The following is a 19,324-nucleotide window of genomic DNA, read 5'->3' as shown; positions in this document are numbered from 1 at the left end:
ATGAATGCAGAAGCTGGGGTGAGCGCTCACATGTGCGTGAAACCACAGTGGAGGAATGACATGCAAAGGCTGGTTAAGTGTCTGAGTATAGCACAAACATCTGTGAACAGGCTTTGTAATAGAAAATCCTGCAGTTGCAAAATTAATTCCCAGATGTAAAAATATCTACACACACCTGCAACTGAGCTCTCCGGGGATCAGACCAGACACAAAGTGTGTTTCTCACAGTGGAGACACAAGCACAGTCAATTCCTACATGTGAACTTACGATAACACTTTGGAAAATCCTCCCTGTAGTCTAATTGATCCTGAGATTTAAACCCGAGCACAGGAGTGACAGATTAGCATGTTTACTACTACTACGCTAATCTAAGAGGGCAGCCCAGCATTTTGTCTCCCACAGACAACTTAAAAGGGATTCTGATAATGGAGGTTAAGAGGAGCTTCCAGGTCATTATACGGAGACACAACACTGCTGTTGCACATTCTGAAAATCTGCTTTCGGTACAGTTCAGTTGTGCAACTATTGTGATAATCAAAGCCAAACATTTTGTTTGTATGAGTTTTATTAAATGTGAAGATTTGCTTTTTTCCGTGTCTTGCATCATAGTAAAAAAAAGCAATTGGAAGATGTCATCTTGGGATATTTTTGTGGACATTTTCCACAATTTTCTGATTTATAAACCAGACAATTAATCAATTAATCAAGGAAATAATCAGTAGATTAATCAATAATGAAAATTGAATGATGAAAATTGTTGCAGCCATAAAATGTTTGGCATTTGTGCAGGGGAAAAAAAATCAGCAGTACAGGTACAGGTTCCCAACTGGTGGGTTGTGGTCCACTCTGAACTGATGGCAAGTGAAGTTTTTACAAAGCACATTTTATCTTTGAGTAAAGCAAATTTCCAGCACAGAGCTTTTATTTTGAAATGCCTTTTCCTACTTAAGAGTGAGTGACTAACGGACATCTACCTAACAGAGACAGCAAACTAGCTCAACGACATGGCAAAACCATGAATGTTGAATGTATTTAACTGTGTGGACCTTGAACTAATGACTAAGGTGAAATCTGGACCCCATGGCTGGACCAGTTGGGAACCACTATTGTAGTCTGTATTTTTAGGTAGATTTCATCCCTTTATTTCTGAATTTACGTTTAAAAATCACGTCCAAGCATGTTTTAAGATGGATAAAAATACTTGAGGATCAAATTTGATATAGTTTTTCCACAAGAAAAGTTTAATTACCTTATTAAATATTATTACATCGAACACATAGCAAGCAGTGGTGAAGTGCAGCCTGTGGCCACTTGCCATGCAATGTCTATGGAAAGCTCTGGCTCCAAGCTGTGCTGCAATCATCTGACTCTGTGGCCAAACTAAAAATGGGGGATAGCTAAATTTCAAGTAGCGAATTGCGGCCAACTCCACAGCCAATTAGTAAACAGAGTCCTGTGACTGCTGTGACATGATGACTGATGCTACAAAGACTTACTTCCACCCTGAAACTCATGAACATGCCTTCCAGCCACTAAAAAATGTGATTATTTGGGGTGAGCTTGGGGTGTTTTCGGCATTACGCTTACATTACAAAAGTTGTTTTTTTTTCTGTTACATGATTATTAATTTAATATCTTTGAGGACAGGACTGCCGATCAGACAGAACAAGCCATTTGAAGATGTCATGCTGCCTTCTGGGAAGTTTAACATTTTAAAGTGATTGATCAAGACGCTAAAAAACAGATTAATCAATACTGAAAATAATTGTTAGTTCCCACCCTCTAATGACTCAGTGAACAAATGAATGTGGTCTACTCTACCAACAGTAAACTAACACTGAAGGGGAGAACAAATAAACACTAATAAAACAATAAAACATTTCTACACTTGACGTATTCTCCTGTGTTGCACATATTGTGTGTATTGTAGTGCGCTGCATGTATCTACTGTAAGTTCAGGAGTGTGGTGAGTTTAAAGGGCTCCATTGAGGAGGTTTGGTTACAACATGTAACCTGAGCCCACAAACCAGGCCTGGAGTAAAAAAGGCTCATTCATGAAAAGAGAGCAGTGGAGGGAGAGAGGTCTACGCTATAATTTGACCTCTAAAATTCACCATCCCATCTGCCTCTTGTGATCTACATGAGGTGCTGCTGCCAAATGATTGAAGCATGAATGAGGGTGAGAGGAGACGAGGGGCAGTGAAAGACAAAAAAAGAGAGATGGCACAGCTGCAGGTGGACAACAGATGTTGAGGTTTTTTTGTTTTCTGTTGTTTTTTTTTTTGCAGGGAGGCGATCTCAGCACATAAATTCTTGTTCTCCCATTCATAGCCCGTCTGTGCATCGCTCCACCTCTCCAACACCATCACTCTGCTCCTCCACCTTTTTTCTTTCTCTGTGACTTCAGCCAACTGGCCTGATTAGAGAGGGAAAGAGATGTAAAAGAGGATGTGCAGGAGGGTGTGTGTGTGAGGGTTTGAGACAGAGAGGACGAGAGGATGGAGGATGAATGGGGGAAGGCGTTGCTTATTACCCCCCTCATGTATGCTGCAGGCTTAGACAAATAGAGTGTGAACAGGCATCCATGAAAAATGAAACAGTGCACAAATACATGGACAAATATGCACGCGCACACACACACACAGAGTGAAATACTGACTCATCCAGCAACTGGCCACCTTAACGTTAACTTCCTCATCAATGTGTGCTTTGGCCAAATATCTGAAAAGAATTCATATAAAATAAATGTAGGATCAAATATGTAGTGATGGCTGCTCACGCACACACACACACACACACACACACACACACACACGTCCTCCTCCCTGTGTGAGACTAAAAACACTGTGAAACACAATCCCATTTACAGCCCCATGTGATCCTGAACACGACTGACATGCCTACTGAGAAATGTATAATATTTTCCTCGGGTGCAAATGAGATTCATCTGCACCTCTAAACATATCTCCCCCTCGCTTTTTGTTAAAACACAGCCAAGCAAAGTGTCAAGTTCTGCAACGCCTGGTCACACACACACACACACACACACGCACAAATACTGCATACAGGGAACATGGTCAGCTCTGTCTCGTCTTCACTCTGGTTTAACACCCGTGAAGATTTCATTTTCTCAAAATGAATAATTCAGGGTGACTCCCTGGTTGGCACTGAGAGGAGAGGAGAGGAGAGGAGAGGAGAGGAGAGGAAAGGATAAGAGAAGAGGGGAAAAGAGGTGGAGGAAAAGGGAGAGAACAGGAAAAGAAAAGAGGACAGCAAAATAACAAGAGAGTAAAAGAAAGAAGATGACATAAGAAAAGGGAAAAGGAAAGAAGAGGAAAGGAAAGGAGGGAAAGGAAAGCAAAGGAGAAGAAAAAAGGAGAAGAGAGGAGAGGTAAGGATAGAAAAGGAAAGAATGGGAGAGGTAAGGAGAGGATCTGAAAGGAGATGAGAGAGAAGGAAGGAAGTGGAAATGAAAGGAAAGAAGAGAAGAGGACAGAAAGGGAAACAAGGGGAGAGAATAAACGAGGAGGTGAGAAAAGGTAAGTAAAGGAGAGGAAATGACAGATGAAGAAATAGAGGTAAGATGAGGAGAGGTAAGGATAGGAAAGGAAAAGGGGAACGGTAAGGAGAGCATCTGAAAGGAAGGGAGAAGAAAGGAAAGAAGTGAAAATGATAGGAAAGGAAAGAAGAGGGTCTGAAAGGAGAGGAGAAAAGGTATGTAAAGGAGAGGAAATGACAGAAGAGGAAATTAGAGAAAAGATGAGGAGAGGTAAGGATAGGAAAGTGGGAGAAAGGAAAGAAGTGAAATGAGAGGAAAGAAGAGGAGAGGAGAGGAGAGGAGAGGAGAGGAGATATAGCGGGACTTTTAATAAGGAGAGTGGGGTTGCTTTTCATAATGATAACTTATGCTTCCTCATGTCCTCTCCTTTCAAGTGACCTAGAAATAGTTCCCCTCCACCATTATGGAGGATCTTCCAATCCCTAAAATGCACCTCAAGGAGACAAGGACTGAGGAGACAGGAGTCTTCTGGAAGAGCCGAGACTGAGGAAACACAGATGTATCCTACGCATCTCGTCCTCACATCTATCTCTCACATCCTCGCTGGTAGGAGCTAAGACGACAGGAGGAGACGCGAGTGAGGGGAGCGAAGACACACGTTAGCACAATGGAAACCACCTCAGAAGTCAAGGTCTTTCAGCTTCTCATTTCATTTCTTATTTTCTTCTTCTTCTCCTACTTTTTTTTGAGCAACAAGTGCTGAGCATGTGACCTCTTGTGTCCGTCCTTCCTCCGCCTCAGCTCCCACAACCTGCAGTTAATCACCTCCAGTCGCTCTGAAAGGATGCAGCCAACTGGCCAGAGAGAGGTTTTCACCTCCGTGGTGAGACTTTTCCTCTCAAGGTCCAGTTTCTTTCCATGGCACCTGCACAGAACATTTTCTTTATTCTCTGCACACAACTACATCCACAGAGAGAAACGGACAATACCGACACGTGTCATTCAGTCTTGGAAGAAATTATTTTGTTTATCAGGAAGCAAAAAGGAAATAAATTGCAGGACAGAACAGCAAGTTGAGGGTTACACTGGTAAACACTAAGCCACCCTATATCTGAAACCGCAGTATTTCTCTATTAATCGATTAGTTGACAACCATTTAAATAAAAATACTGATCATTTTTAGTAATTTAACCAACAAAAATGTCAAACATCTGCTTGTTCATGCTATTTAATGAGAGATTTTCTATGTTTTACATCAGTGAAAATGAAGTATCTTTGGTTTTTGGACTGTTGAAGGGACAGAAAGAACAGCAATATGAAGAAAGTTGTGAGGGTCATTTATCTCCGTTTTCTAGCACTTTATAGGCCCAAGAATAAACAGATTAAATCTGACAAATAAATACAAATAATTATAAGTTGTAGTCCTAAATCAGACAAAACTAGAAAAGTGCACTCAGTAGAGGGCAGATCTCCGCCAGGCAGCTGCTTCCTGAGGATGAATGTATTTCTAATGAGTAAAACACAGCCTAAATCTTTCATCTTCATCATTCATAACTGGACAGTAGGCTGTAGCACCGTAAAACTTCAATTAAAAGCATTTGCTGAAATCACTAAAATCAACAGGCCTATATTTGGGACGGGCCTTTAATTCCTTTCACACAATACAGGTGCTCAGCAAAGCACCAAATACATCAAATTGTTTATTTAAACCAGCATGAATCATTTATTTGATGTAGCTCTGACAGACAGCGTATCAGAGATAACAACAGTTATAGCACTCGAGGATTACAATGCCTGGCATACCGACACAACACCACTTTATCCTGTAAAAACAATACTCACAACTTGGATTAATATTTATGAAAATCCCTTTTGATTCTTTTGATCTGAGGACCCTTACGGACTAAAGGAAGATGAATAACTTACAGGGTAATCAAGGAATGGACACATAACTTAAATCACACAGGCACAACACCCCGCTTCTGAAACACGGCCAGTGTGGGATGATGCTGTGCGACGGAACAAAACCAGGTCGCAGCCTTTAGTGGATCATAACATGTTGGGTATAGAATTCATCTTCAGATGCTCCGGATCTAAATGAGCACAAACTTTTCTACAGATGTCAGTTTTTGAGCCACAACGAAGGCCAAAATATGGCCTGCAACAGACTAGGAAGGTTTGCTGTTTTTAGCCAAGATGATTCCTGGAAAACTTGCAGCCCCTACTGGCTGGTTGAGAAGAGTGAGGAGTCGGTCAGTATAACAAGTTCTTCAACAACTGTAAATTGCCAAAACCATGAGAGATCCTTCAGTACACAGTCATTAATGTGCACACAAAATATTAGGCTGATTGGCTCAGTAGTTTGCGAGATTAGCAAGATTGGGTCAGGTTTACAAAGTGTTTTTTTTCTTCCAATAAAAACAAACCAAACAAAAACTTGAGATGTCCTCCTGTCACCCTCCCCTCTTTCACTTGCTCCAACATGGCATGACAGAATTTCCATTGATGTAATCCCACTTCTAAGACTCCATCATCACCTCTAAGACAGTCAATCCTTCACTATCTAATGTAAAGCAGCCCTCTCTGCCTTGGTCTTTCTTGCTCAATCTCCTCTGTTCTGCTGTCTTCAGTTGGGTTCAATCACCTCCCATCTTCACTTTCCTCATTTCCCTCATTTTCCTGCAGACAGGCTCTGCAGCCCACAACCACAGTCACGAATGAATGTGCTGAGCTGGGTATGACGTTTGTTTAGAGGCATATTTCTCCCATTACCTCTTACTTCATTTTCCCCCCACTCTCTACTCTCTTGTGAGGAGGGTGTCATAGCCAAATCATTTCCTTTAAAGATTGATTTACAAAGGAAGGTGGGGGAGTCAAAGAGAAACAGAGATCATTTTATTCAAAGAAAAAGAAAGAGAAGAACAGAAAATGAGTACTCAAGATCTGTATAGATCGAATCCTGGCAGAGTGTGACCAGAGACTTTATTCTCTCATGGAGGAAAAAAGGAAATCACTGCCTGATATTAAGTGGAACATCTGGTGGGGAGAGGAACTCTGAACTGTGCCACAGCAGACGCCACACCTGCCAACAGCAGCTCGCACATGCACACACACACAAACAGCGCACACATCATCCTACACACAGGCTGCATAGCGTTTGGGATGTGGGAGGATAGGCTGGTTTTGGAAGTTTTCTGGTAATGAAATCCTGAATGTTCCTCAACATAGAAACACAGCAGTATCCTGGATATATAATCACAGCTTTAATAATTTCAACTTGTTCTTTGAGAAATCATGCTTTTACCGCCAATTTGGTTTGGCTTTAACTGCTACCATACCCATTAGCCTCAGCCGCCACTGCGATAGAGTATTAGCTTGTCAGAGCTGCAGCAAATAAAACATGTTTTTTTATGTGCAGTTGTGAACAAAATCCTGCACCATCGTAGCTCAATTCATCCAAAATTGACCCAGAATCTGAGCATGTGTTGATTTAAACTGCTGAGTGCTTTATCAGGCATCGAAAAACTTCTCTCCTCACATTTTCATGTACTCAAACTTGCACCATTGATTTTTTTATCCAACAACCACATGTTCCATCACAATTGTTCATCTTCTGCACCAGTGATTCAACCAAAAGAGTTTTATATCCATGTAAGCCTTGAAAGTAGTCCAACTGCCAGACACTTATTATTGTCTGCACAAAATCACCAGTAGTTTTACTTACTTACTAAAAGCCAATGCTTTTAATGGTCAAAGGCACAATTACAATAATGTCCATGTCTATCCTCTGTTGTTCTGAAAACACCCCGTTTTAATCCAACGGCTGCATTACTCAAGGCTGGGGCCCTGATACGTTTAACTTCTCAGGTCACAGCCCAGTTGGCAAAAGCAAATGTTGGCATTGTACGTTTCTGCAATATGTTAAATTTGCACGTTTCATGTAGATCATATCAACATGAGTGACACAGTATATGAACTGACTTCATCAGGAGGTGAAGGGGATGGTTGATAGCATGTCACTTAGGCGAGACACCGGCCAAGCTGCAGACCACCGTTGTGCTTTAGTGAGTCATTGCTGGGTTTCCAGCAGCTTTTTAGGCTCCAAACATGGATAATTCGTACTGATTTATCAGTGTTTTTCAAACGGATTTTTAGGTTCCAAACATGGGTGTTCTGTAGCAACCCGTCTGTGTTTTACCAGCAGCTTTTTAGGTTCCAAACGTGGTTGTTTTGTAGTGACCCATCTGTGTTTTTCCAGTAGCTTTTTAGGTTCCAAACGTGGGTGTTTTGTAGTGACCCATCTGTGTTTTTCAAGCGTCTTTTTAGGTTCCAAATGTGGGTGTTTTGTAGTGACCTGTTTGTGTTTTTCCAGCGGCATTTTAGGCTCCAATTATAGGTGTTTTGTAGCAACCCATCTGTGTTTTTCCGGCATCTTTTTAGGTTCCAAATGTGGGTGTTTTGTAGCGACCTGTCTGTGTTTTTCCAGTGGGATTTTAGGTTCCAATTATAGGTGTTTTGTAGCAGCCCATCTGTGTTTTTACGGCATCTTTTTAGGTTCCAAATGTGGGTGTTTTGTAGTGACCTGTCTGTGTTTCTCCAGCATCTTTTTAGGTTCCAAACATGGGTGTATTGTAGTGACCTGTTTGTGTTTTTCCAGCGGCATTTTAGGCTCCAATTATAGGTGTTTTGTAGCAACCCATCTGTGTTTTTCCGGCATCTTTTTAGGTTCCAAATGTGGGTGTTTTGTAGTGACCTGTCTGTGTTTCTCCAGCATCTTTTTAGGTTCCAAACATGGGTGTATTGTAGGGAACCATCTGTGTTTTTCCAGCAGATTTTCCGGCTCCAAACATGGGTGTTTCATAGCAACCCATCGGTGTGTTTCCAGTGGGAACAGTGCTATGAAAAGTGGTTGTTCTTTATAGAACCATCGCTGCGTTTTCTGCAGGGATAGCGGCACAAAAAGCGGCTGTTCTTAACCACGACATAACTGCTTTTCCTGCCAGGATTGTGCCCACCAAACAGGGTATTTTAAGCCAAAACATGATCTTTTCCAAACCATAACTGAGTGTTTTGTGCCTACACCTAACCGCACATCAACCACATTGTTAAAATGTAAAGATTTTATGAGTCCGCCTCATAATAATGTGCAAATGTAATTTATCCATGGTTTGCAGAAACGTGCAACACCAACATTTTTTCCTGGTGACTGGGTTGAAGGTCAGAAAGAAAAAATATTAACCATTGAGTGAACAGCAACATAACAAGAACAACCTCTGACTGTCACTCCAGTTTAAGACCAAAGTTTGACCCTCAAAGTCTAAATGCAACATTGACAGATAACCTCATCTCCATGAAGAGTCCAAGGTTGACTGACAGCTGTCCATGCCCTTTCCCCCCTCCCCCACCTTGCCAGTCGCAATCATCATCTATCAGTAGCAGGACTACATCTCTCTCCCTCCCTCTCACCCTCTCCCCCTTCCTTAATCCCTCACTCAGTGTAACAACTGCCCAAAGCTTTGACCTGGACCCCGTTAATACATAATCTGCCATCTCCAGAACAAATATGCCACAACCCTCCCCCATCACCACGCTAGGCCGGAGCAAGGAGGAAAAATTGCGGCTAGTGTGTCACGCAGAGAAGAACTGACCTGAGCTGGCATCAGGTCGCCTGGCTAGAGTCCACGGACGGAAGCCAACTCACTCCGCAGGCTGGAGGTGAAAGAGTGGAAGCCCCACAGTATCATATGCAGTGATTATGCCCGCGTGGGGGATGGGGAGGCCTAGTTAGTCATATAAAGGCGGGGTCTTGCTCAAGGGTATTCCACAAAGCATGTACTGAGGTGGGCGGGGGCATGCCATCTGTATTTACACAAGGGCTATTAGTTTAGAAAGAAATTCTCTCTGGTTGTGGGTGCAACTCACTGCTGTAACTAATGAATTGTCTGAGGTTGTCAGAATATCAGAGGGTATCATAAGCTCATAACTAATTGGATTTTAAGAATTGCAAAATGTGCTGCTGCTGCTTTCACAACATAATGTGTCTACCTGACAAAATATCAATATTGTAACATGCATATACTTTCTTCCTTTGAAAATAGGCAAGAAAAGCCTCCTAATTTTTATTTATCCTACATGAAAAGAAGTGAATGAATGATGATTAATACTTTCCTCCAGATGCATTAGCTCAGCCAGCCATTTTGTTAAAAAAAAATGTAAATTTGCAGTGTTTTCTGACAATGGACCGACCCTTTAACCAGAAGCAAATCTGCCTACGATTACCACCAAAACCCGCGTTGCCTAGCAACATACAATTTAGGAATATGCTTTCAGAGCAGCTTTGCAGCAGTGTCCATTAACAGATGAAATTACCAAAGCAACAAATGTCAGCCACATGCAAATGAGGTCTACTACTGCTGAGTGTGTGTGTGTGTGTGTGCGTACTAACAATGTGATGTATGTGGCAGACTTGGAAGAATTCCTTTCTGAGGCATGTGTCCGTCTGCGCTAAGAGCAGCAGACTGTTTTGACAGCCAAGCAATGGGGATCTTTTAATATCTGCTCTCCTGGGCCTAAAAATCAGAGGGACAATAACAAAACTGCCTCAGTTAAATCATTTGTTCCCTGTCTGCTTTGGCCCCCGTTAATGTCCATTTCAACCTACTGGCCATGTGCAGTAGTTCACAGAGACTCACTGAAAGCCAGGAGGCTGGTCTGAACAAAATGAGAATATCTGTGGATTAGTGCAGCAGTGGAAATGGAGGATCTGAAGGATTAACCCCCCCCCACCACCCCCACCACCCTCTCTCTTCTCATTACAACCTGCACAGAGAAAATGACACAGTCACACATCGGCCATCAGCACTGTAATTCGATTTTATCTGTCCAGTGATGCTGCTAGTCAGCCTCTGGTGAGCGGGTGTTGATGGAGAAATCAGCCCTTATTGCCCAAAATGTCTGAAATATACTTTAATCAGGCCACGGGTGTGAAAAGGAGATAATTTTATGCAGCGGCATTCATTATGCTGAATTAAAAGATTTAATCTGATATGGTATTCAGGTGATTACACAATAAGGAAGCGTTGACTGAATGCATTTCATTTCAAAGTGGGATCGAAAAATGAATTTGGGACACAAATCAAAATTCAATAAAATCTGCTGAAAAGAAATCAAGCATAAAATGAAAAGTCGCTGAAACTCTGCCTTTAACTCACCAGTTCAAATGTAAAGTGTGATCGCTGTGAGCAAATCTGTTCGAGAAGAAATAGAGGAAGCTAATTGCTATTTCATGCAGGTCAGTGGCACACCTTGACAGCAGCAGGACTGAAGGAAGGCGGTGTAGCCCGAGTGGCTGCACTCTGATACACCCTTATTATCATAATGCAATAAGACATCCATGTTTACAACAACAGGAGCTTGGGGGCGGTGGGGAGATGGTGTGTGGCAGAGCAGAAAGGACTTCATCAAAACAGCTGCAGTTACAATGATACCACAGCTAAATAGCTCCATACAACTAACACTGCCATCATAATTAAGCAACTTTATGAATGCTGGATAGCTGAGGCAGATTATAGGATTTTAAAAAGTAGCCTTTTGCTCACAAAGGGCATTACATGCAGCCAATAACAGCTAAATGGGGAAAAAATATCTTTGCAAGGGGACTTTGGCAAACGCAATCACACATATTGTTCACACATGCACACCATCGCAAACTAACACACATGCACGCCAGCAGATTGTTAACACTGCTGCACACAATATCTGAATTTTCTGGTCAGGGAAGTCTTAATGTGAACTGTTCACACATGAATGCAGCGACTGACAGACTGTAACATGAAGACAGTGTGCAGTTGTTAAAATTTAAAAGGTATCAGAAAGGGTGCTGACAGCTGTTCCTCCCAAATCCTCCATATTGCGCCTCATCAATGCCATTTTGTGTTGTATTTAATGGGGCGATATGTCATTCTGACAAAAGAACTGCATGAGATTACTGAAATAATAAAAGGACTTCACACAAAGTATATGGAAGACTGACAAATCTGGCTCTCAGAGATAAGCAGACAAGAAAGCGGGATGGGAGTATCATTTTAGGATCGTGGCAAATGCAGAAACGAAAAGTAGGACAGGGAATGGACTGCCAGAATGTCTAAGCAAAAGTTATCCTTTTGCGGTATTAATCATAATCCTGACAACAGTTTTGGAAAAGAGATAGGCAGCAAGCAATTTAGATTTCGCTCCGCTGGACTAGATAAGAAGAAAAGACACACCATTTATCTATTGTTGATGTAATGAGAACAAACACGGGACAGCAAACAAATGACAGCACTGACCAGAGAGATAAAATGATTTCAAAAAGTGCTCTATTAACATTCTCATTGTGTTTGGACTTTCTTAAGGTCAAGCATCATGGATCACACACCAGCAACCATATTAAGCTAAATAGATCTCACATATCCCTCAGCTGAATGATGGTTTCACAAACCAGACTACAAAAAGACACTTATTTGATGGAGATGGTATGCACATACCAACGATTCATCATGATGAAGGATGAAAATGCATTTCTAGTGCCTTCTTTTTTTCAAAGAAAAGACTCCAACCTAATTAGGGTTGGGGTATATTGGCAATCTATGACTGGCTGAGAACATCCCTGCACATTCTCCTACATGAATATATCTGCAATCACCGGTTGTTTGGCTAACAGTGGCAGGTTAGAAATTTTAACATACTGCCGTACCCTACACCTAATACTCAAGTTGTTGCTTTCAACATACTGAATCACTTTTAGAAATGTCAACCAAATTGTGATAGCATGATATGACTCTTAACAATGCTTTGTGGAGCTATTCAAAGCAATGTGAGGAACTGGAAATGGTGTCTTACATAAAGCATGCAAAAAACGAAGAGCTCTAGTACAAATCAACTTTCTTATCTGTTAAAAAAATGTGCATCAGCCAAGAGAAAGCAACACCAAATGTTTCAAGAATTCAGCAGCAGATAATGAGGATGAGAGCAGAAAAGGAAAGATTTACTTGTATCTGGAGACGCCATGGTGGACACGATGACTGGTGGACCTGTGCGTCGACTTAGCTTCTGGTTAGCAGCAAGGGCACCTTGACCTTGGCCAGGTGCACCCACGGGTACGAGGGCATTTTCTGGTACTGGCCCTCCACCCTTACGCATCATCTGAGGACTGGGGTGAGGGCTGTGCATGGGTGACAATGGCAATAAGTTCCTGTCCCTCTTCATCAGCTCCATGGGCACTGTGTAATTGGTAGAGTATGCTTTTGGTACCTGTTGTGGTGGCTGTTGTAAAGCTGGCATGGACACGGGCATCTGCTGTGGCATACCCGACATGGAGTGCATAGACCCTGGCATGGCAGGCATTGACCCGGTCATTTGCTGTGGCATTATCTGCATACCATGCATAGGCATCCCTGGCACTGTCACACCAGAGGAGTAGGCTGACATGGGTCTTGACTGAACAGGCATCAGTGCTCCAGCGTATGGCCCTGGGGAGCGAGGTGGTTGGCCTGGGTAGCCTCCAGAGGCTTCCAGGAGGTGCTGAGAGGGGGCACTGTTGGGTCTCCTACCCATTACTTCTCCCATCCTTGGGGAGATGGTCTGCATGGCCCCAGGGGTCTGCGGGTGTATAATTTGGGCTTCAACGGTCAAAGCTTGAGGAGGGTGCGCTGGATGGTGGTGCGGCTGCTGGTGGTGGTAGATGTCTGAGCGATGGCTGAAGCTATTGGAGCGGCCTCGCATGGGTGTCTGAGGTTGGGAGGGTGCTGGCGTAGCCTCAACAGGCCGCTTGCAGTTGTGAACCAAGCGAGACAGTACACGGGCCTGGCCAAGGTTGGGAGCAACGGTGCGGACATCGTTCTCCTCCATAACAGCCAGCATGCTGGTGGAGTCAAATCCCTGATGGGTAAGTGAGGAGATGGTGCTCTCTGAGAGGCCCTCATTTCGCAGCAGGGCAAGAAACTCAGGATCAACTGTCCTCTTGGGGTCCACAGGCAAAGGCGTCTGTGGAGCAGTGGGGGGAAGAGGAGTAGGAAGTGGAGTGACTGCAGGAGGAGGGACTGAAGTTTGGGCAGCCTGCACAAGGGCGGGTGCAGCTTGAGCGACTGGGGCAGGCTGCACAGGGGCAGGTGGAGGAGGAAGTGGAGCCGTCATAGAAAGGCTGGGGTCAGAGACAGGCATGGTAGGTGGAGGTGGCAGAGGCTGTTGCTGTTGCAGCTGCAACTGTTCCTGCTGAAGTTGCTGTTGCTGCAACTGCTGTTGCTGAAGTTGCTGCTGTTGTAACTGCTGCTGTTGAAGTTGTTGCTGCTGTATTTGTTGTTGCTGAAGTTGCTGTTGCTGTAGCTGCTGCTGTTGTATTTGTTGCTGTTGAAGTTGCTGCTGTTGTAATTGTTGCTGCTGTATTTGTTGTTGCTGCTGTAACTGTTGCTGCTGTTGTAACTGCTGCTGTTGTTGGATGGTGTAGGGTGAAGCCGTCTCTTGCCTCATCATCATAGCTTGACTGGCAGGATCTACTACGAGACAGGTAGCAGCCTGCTGCCCATCCAGCGGGCGGCTATTAATATCACTATAGACTGACTGACCGGTCAGAGGTGGAGGCTCACTGGCATACCGAGGAGATGCATGCTCCATACCATAGTGAGCAGGAGATGGCTCTCTGGAGGGTATGCGCTGTTGGCCATCTGGTGTCATTTTGGCAGCAGTTACAGCACCAGGCTCCCTATAAGCCCGACTCAACTCGTGAGCGGTTGGAGGAGGGGGAGGAGGAGGTAGAGGCGATGAAGGTGCTTGAGGTCCTGCTCTCCCTCCCTGACCTTGATCCCACACAGCACGAGCCCCAGGTGCAATTCCGAAATGAGAGCCTGACCTACTCAGTGGATGAGGGTGGTGCGGTGGAGGCTGGTGTTCTGGCCGGTAAAAGCCCTCAGGTGGCCGCGGAGTCATGGCCGGGTCATGGGAATAGTAATCCTGATGTGAGATGGATCCTCGGTGAGCCATGGGCGCTCGTTCGTAGTGGTTCAGATCCGGCACAGAGCCCTTCCTAAGCCCCCGCGGGTCCTGCCGCTCTGCGTAAACCTGCCCGTACAGAGACTCTTGGTAGGAATACGGGTCGCGTTTCAAATCCAGGTCAGGAGGACGCACTCCTGGTGGAGGCTCGTACCAGCCTCCTCCCTCTGCGTATGACAGAGAGCTCCGCCGGCCGGCTACTCTTGCCTGCTGCTCGTACACACTCTCAGCCCTGTCCCACTGACCCTCATTCCCCCCTAGTGTGTCCCAACTGTGGGAGCGACCAAGACTCAACTGTTTGTTAGGGACAAGCATTGGCAAAAAAGAAAAAAGCAGAGAAAGCTTCAATGGAGGAAAAAAAAAACACAAACACACAAAAAAATCCGCCTGTAGCTGTGTTTGCGAAAGTTTCCTCTCAAGTCTTCAAGTACTTTAGCACCCAAAAAAAATGAACCAGAGAGGAGGAGAACAAGCAGAAAAGAAGATGACGCAGGGTCTACCGTTTCACCTGATATCAGGTTGTAGTATTCTAAGTCCGTACTATCAGGTGACTCCAAGGCAGTCCTTGAATAATTAATCTCTGGTCATGCTGGCTTGTTGTGCGCGAGGAAAGAGGACACCACACACAAACACATCACACCAAACCACACATACACAGTACAAGGCAGAGGTAGCACAGCTACTCCATGGAGGACACGGCAGCAGGGTGCATGCTTGAGATGGCCACCAAACGTCGATAAAAAAAAAAAGGCAAAAAAAAAAAAAAAAAAGAGAGAAGTGGATAGGTTGGGTTATAGGTTGGGATGGGCAGGGGCTTGTACTAATCCAATAGGGTTTATCTCTCCCTTCTCTGGGACATTTTACTCGCTCTGCCGATTGCTATGAGGGATTACATCTAAATAAAGCCTGTTTAATTCCACTTCCCACTGTGACGTCATGTGAGCCAGATACAAGCATATCTGGTGATGCCGATGATGATGATTTAGAGTCCACCCCCGAACCCCCTCACCCTCTCCTGAAGAGTCACCTACCTGAAGGTGTCGATGATGCACTGTCGTCAACAGGTTTCAGTTTTTAGTTTGCCACCGCGGGGAGGGGAGGCCAGGCAGGGCGCACGGCTTCATTGAATACAAATGAAATACAGTTCTCTGAGCTAAGTCCCATGTGCTGTCAGTAAACATCAAATCCACTCTGATTGGACACTAATCCTCCAGGCCCCATGCTTGCGGCAGAGCCACCACGCAACTGCTGCCCAACTCTGAAATGTCCTTGATGCCTTCGTGGCGCTCACTGTCATTGCCCCACTCTGCTCGATATGAGATCACTCAGACCTGCTGTTTGTACGTTAACTGGAGGACACTGAAAATGACATGGATTGCACGGAGACTGCAGAATACATAGCGAAACCCACCTGCAATCTTTGTCCGATTTGCCCTCACAATGACTGTTATTTCAAGCAAGGATCCTCTATATTATCAATATTACTGCCTGTCTTGTAGCTCACAGTGTTAAACACGCAGAAAGTTATAATCTCAAAATACTTTTTTTTTATATTACATGATTTCTTACCATATGCATCTTACTGTCAGTAAAATACAGCACCGTCCCCCTCTTTCCTAAAGCTCCTCTGATCTCCTTCACTTAGAGAAGCTCTGTAATCTGGATTTGCCCCTTTGCAGAGAAAAGTAAAATACTGGGGGAGTCGGATGTGTGTGTATCTATATGTGTGTGTCGTGTGTGTGGAAGCGGGGGGGAGGGTTCTTTTTGTCACAGCAGTTAATCCTACAACCTTTGCCTTACAAAAACACTACGCTCGTTGAGCCGCAATACATCAAGAACTCCCTCCACTTCATTCAAACACGCCGTGGTGAAAAAAGCTTTTTGCTCCAATGCTGCGGCATTGTATATTCTGTTTGGCCATGAGCCATACATGAAGATGTAATTGGTATACATTCATCATTTTGTCTAACCAAGGTGATGTTCAGTGTATGACTCTGGGGGTGTACCTGCCTACCTGGCTGCCTGCATGTCTCGCTTCATGTCACTGTGGCTGCAACCCGATCCCTTCTGCAGAGGATCCCTGTTTATTAATGCATGAAAACAGATGTAAGGTGAGGAAGTGTCCGTTTCCATCCAAATCTAATCTCGGAGCTCACCACAGCGAGGGGTGGCAATACATATTTTAGACCGTGAGGAAACTCTTGTTAATACTGTCTCAGCATATTGAGGAAAGTTCCTGAATATCTTTACAGAGGGCCTGTGGAAACGGCGCGGGCATGTCCGTCGTCGGCATGAATATCTCGTTTAATCACAGTTGTGTAATTAGAGTAGGAAGAGATCAGAGAGGGAGCGGAGTATTCTGCTGTTTTCACAAGATGACAGGAAAAAGCTGATGACACTGGCTCCAAAACCAATTGCAGAGATGACTAGGAACCTTTTTTTTTTCTTCTGGTAAGGTCAGAGGAACATTAGTCAGCTTGATGTAAAAAGGTAATTAAAATTGGAAGGAGAGGCAAGAGCGAGCCCTCGCGGGGATCTAAAACTGACTGTAACGATGAATTATCAAATCAAAGCTGAGAGATGGAATAAAAAATCATTTTTGAAGCCCATTTTGATTCATCTGGGTTTTGCTGTCATAAAGCCAATCAAATTTTACAGTCATTTCCAGTACAGGTGTCATTCATCACCTACTGTAAAAGGCACACAGTCTTATTCTGAGGTTTGTGAGATAGAAAGTATTATCTTAGATGTCAAAAAGCTGCTTTTGTTTATGTGCATATATGTGTCTGCTTGTCTGTCTCGCTCTCTCTTTGGACACACAACTGACAAATATGTGGAATGTGTGGCAGCACTAGCATTGTTTGCATTGTGGCCTCACAGCAAGAAAATTCCCAGTTCGAATCCAGGGTGGGGGCCTGAACCCCAGGGTGGGGGAGCCCCTCTGTGCAGGGTCTGCATGTTCTCCCCGTGTCAGCGTGGGTTTCTCCGGGTACTCCGGTTTTCTCCCACAGTCCAAAGACATGCAGGTTAGCTTATTTGGTGACTCTAAATTGCCCGTGTGAATGGTTGTCTGTCTCCATGTGTCAGCCCTGTGATAGTGTGGTGACCTGTCCAGGGTGTACCTCGCCTCTTGCCCAATGTCAGCTGGGATAGGCTCCAGCCCTTTGCTACATTATGCCTCACATTTGTTCATGACAAAGTCGCGTGGTTCAAATAACTGTCACGTTGTCTTGTGCTTGTGGTGGGTGCAGTTTGTAGGGGCGCGTCCTGTACGCCACCATCCGCCTCCTGTCAACCCTGCAGCTTTGGCAGAGCTCTGTATTTGGCTTCCTGGCTTTGCGGCACTTCTGCCTCCTGTTTGAACCCAGCTCCCTTACCCAGATGCACTTTCAAGTACCTAAATTCAATTAAAAGCAAGTAGTACTGATGTATTTTGGTTGGTAACCTTAAAAATATTGAGTTTGCTACCAAAACCTAGACTTCATGTATATTATTCCTAATTTAATAGCTTGTCCTGAAAGGTCTATTTCTGAGACATGAAAGAAGCTGCTTGCATTCAGGAGAAAATATTCAGAGCCAATACACACACACACACACACACACACACACAGACACACACCACACATCCATGTCAAGGGCAACAGCCTATAGAGTATATGTGATCCCCTGGCTTCTTTCCCCAACCCTCATCCACTCCTCTCATTACTTCTCCTCGCCTGGCTCTCAAGAGACTCTGGCTTTCAGTGCAGCAGATCACTCATCCCCATAAAGTCAACCTCAAACACAGAGACAGGGGCAGAGGTGTGTACTCGGGGTTTGCCGATCTAATCCTGACAGGAAAGTAAATCACAGAGTTCTGTTTGCCTCAAACTAAACAATGTGTGACTTTCAAATTTCTAATGTTCCTCCATTTGCCATACTTGCCAGACTGTGCACACAACGCCAGATTCACTGTAACAGAGGGATTTAGGAATTAAGCCGGGGATTTTAGAACAAATATAATACCACCCCAGCAGAAGCTTATAAAGACCTTACATTGAGTAAGACTTGACTGGTGAAAAATTCGAGTAAAACTTATAGAAACCTCGAGTAAATGAGCCTCGAGTGAGGATGCAATAATGTAGTTCAGGGCTCTTTTAACTGCTAATAGATTTCAGAAAACTACTTTAGCTTGTTATAGTGTATAACTTTTTCTTTTACATCTTTCAATAGTAGAAAAAATTGCATTAAGCAGCCAGTAACAAGACGGACATGATGTATGACATTTAGATCTATGGCTAATCTGTCACACAAGACGCTTGCCGTTGTTTAATAAACTCTCCACATCTCCCTGTCACTCAGCCCTCACAGCCGCTGCCTCCACATTAATATTGCAGCTCAGCCAGCAGAGGAGGGTCACTGTACGTGTATGAATGTGCTCATTGGTGCATGTTTTAACCATGTAAAATGTTTGCATGCTCTACCAAAAGTTGGAATCAGAGGGTTCACATGCAACAAGCCTGGTTTGAAATATGCTGTCACTCACTCCATCTATACACCCACTCACTCACTCACTCACTCACTCAAACACACACACAAACACACACACACACACACACACACACACACACACACACACAGATTCGGCTTGCATGATCCCAGATCCCCACTCAGCCTTTGACCCTGCTCTGCCTGTCTCCTGACGTGCAGCAGAGACAGCAGTGGCCGCGGTGCTTCGTTAACGTCCCTTTTCATTCACACACGCAATGCGCGGCTAAAGCCTTGGCCTCGCTCTGACGTGCATACATGAATAAAAATCA

The 19,324-nt window shown here is 44.2% G+C and overlaps 1 protein-coding gene across 8 annotated transcripts in view; it reads right to left on the bottom strand.

Annotated features, from left to right (window-relative positions):
- The window catches only part of ctbp2a (C-terminal binding protein 2a), an 89,525-nt gene that overhangs the window by 32,031 nt on the left and 38,170 nt on the right, over nt 1-19,324 (bottom strand). Inside the window, exon 1 of one of the 8 annotated variants that reach the window (XM_050070448.1) lies at nt 16,095-16,220. The exons of 3 other annotated variants lie outside the window; for them this stretch is intronic. Coding sequence is in view for 2 of the 5 variants with exons in the window: in XM_050070441.1 (XP_049926398.1) it covers nt 12,530-14,840 (2,311 nt within the window). In the remaining 3 variants the exon portion in view is untranslated. Of the gene's footprint in view, nt 1-9,148; nt 9,252-12,529; nt 15,235-15,556; nt 15,712-16,094; nt 16,221-19,324 lie in introns of those variants that run through there. 4 more of the 8 variants (XM_050070446.1, XM_050070441.1, XM_050070443.1 and 1 more) reach the window with 4 other exon arrangements.

This window comes from Epinephelus moara, chromosome 19 (genome assembly GCF_006386435.1).
Source record: "Epinephelus moara isolate mb chromosome 19, YSFRI_EMoa_1.0, whole genome shotgun sequence".
Lineage (NCBI taxonomy): Eukaryota > Metazoa > Chordata > Actinopteri > Perciformes > Serranidae > Epinephelus > Epinephelus moara.
Note: the sequence above shows the minus strand (reverse complement) of the source record. Positions and strands in the feature narration are given on the sequence as shown.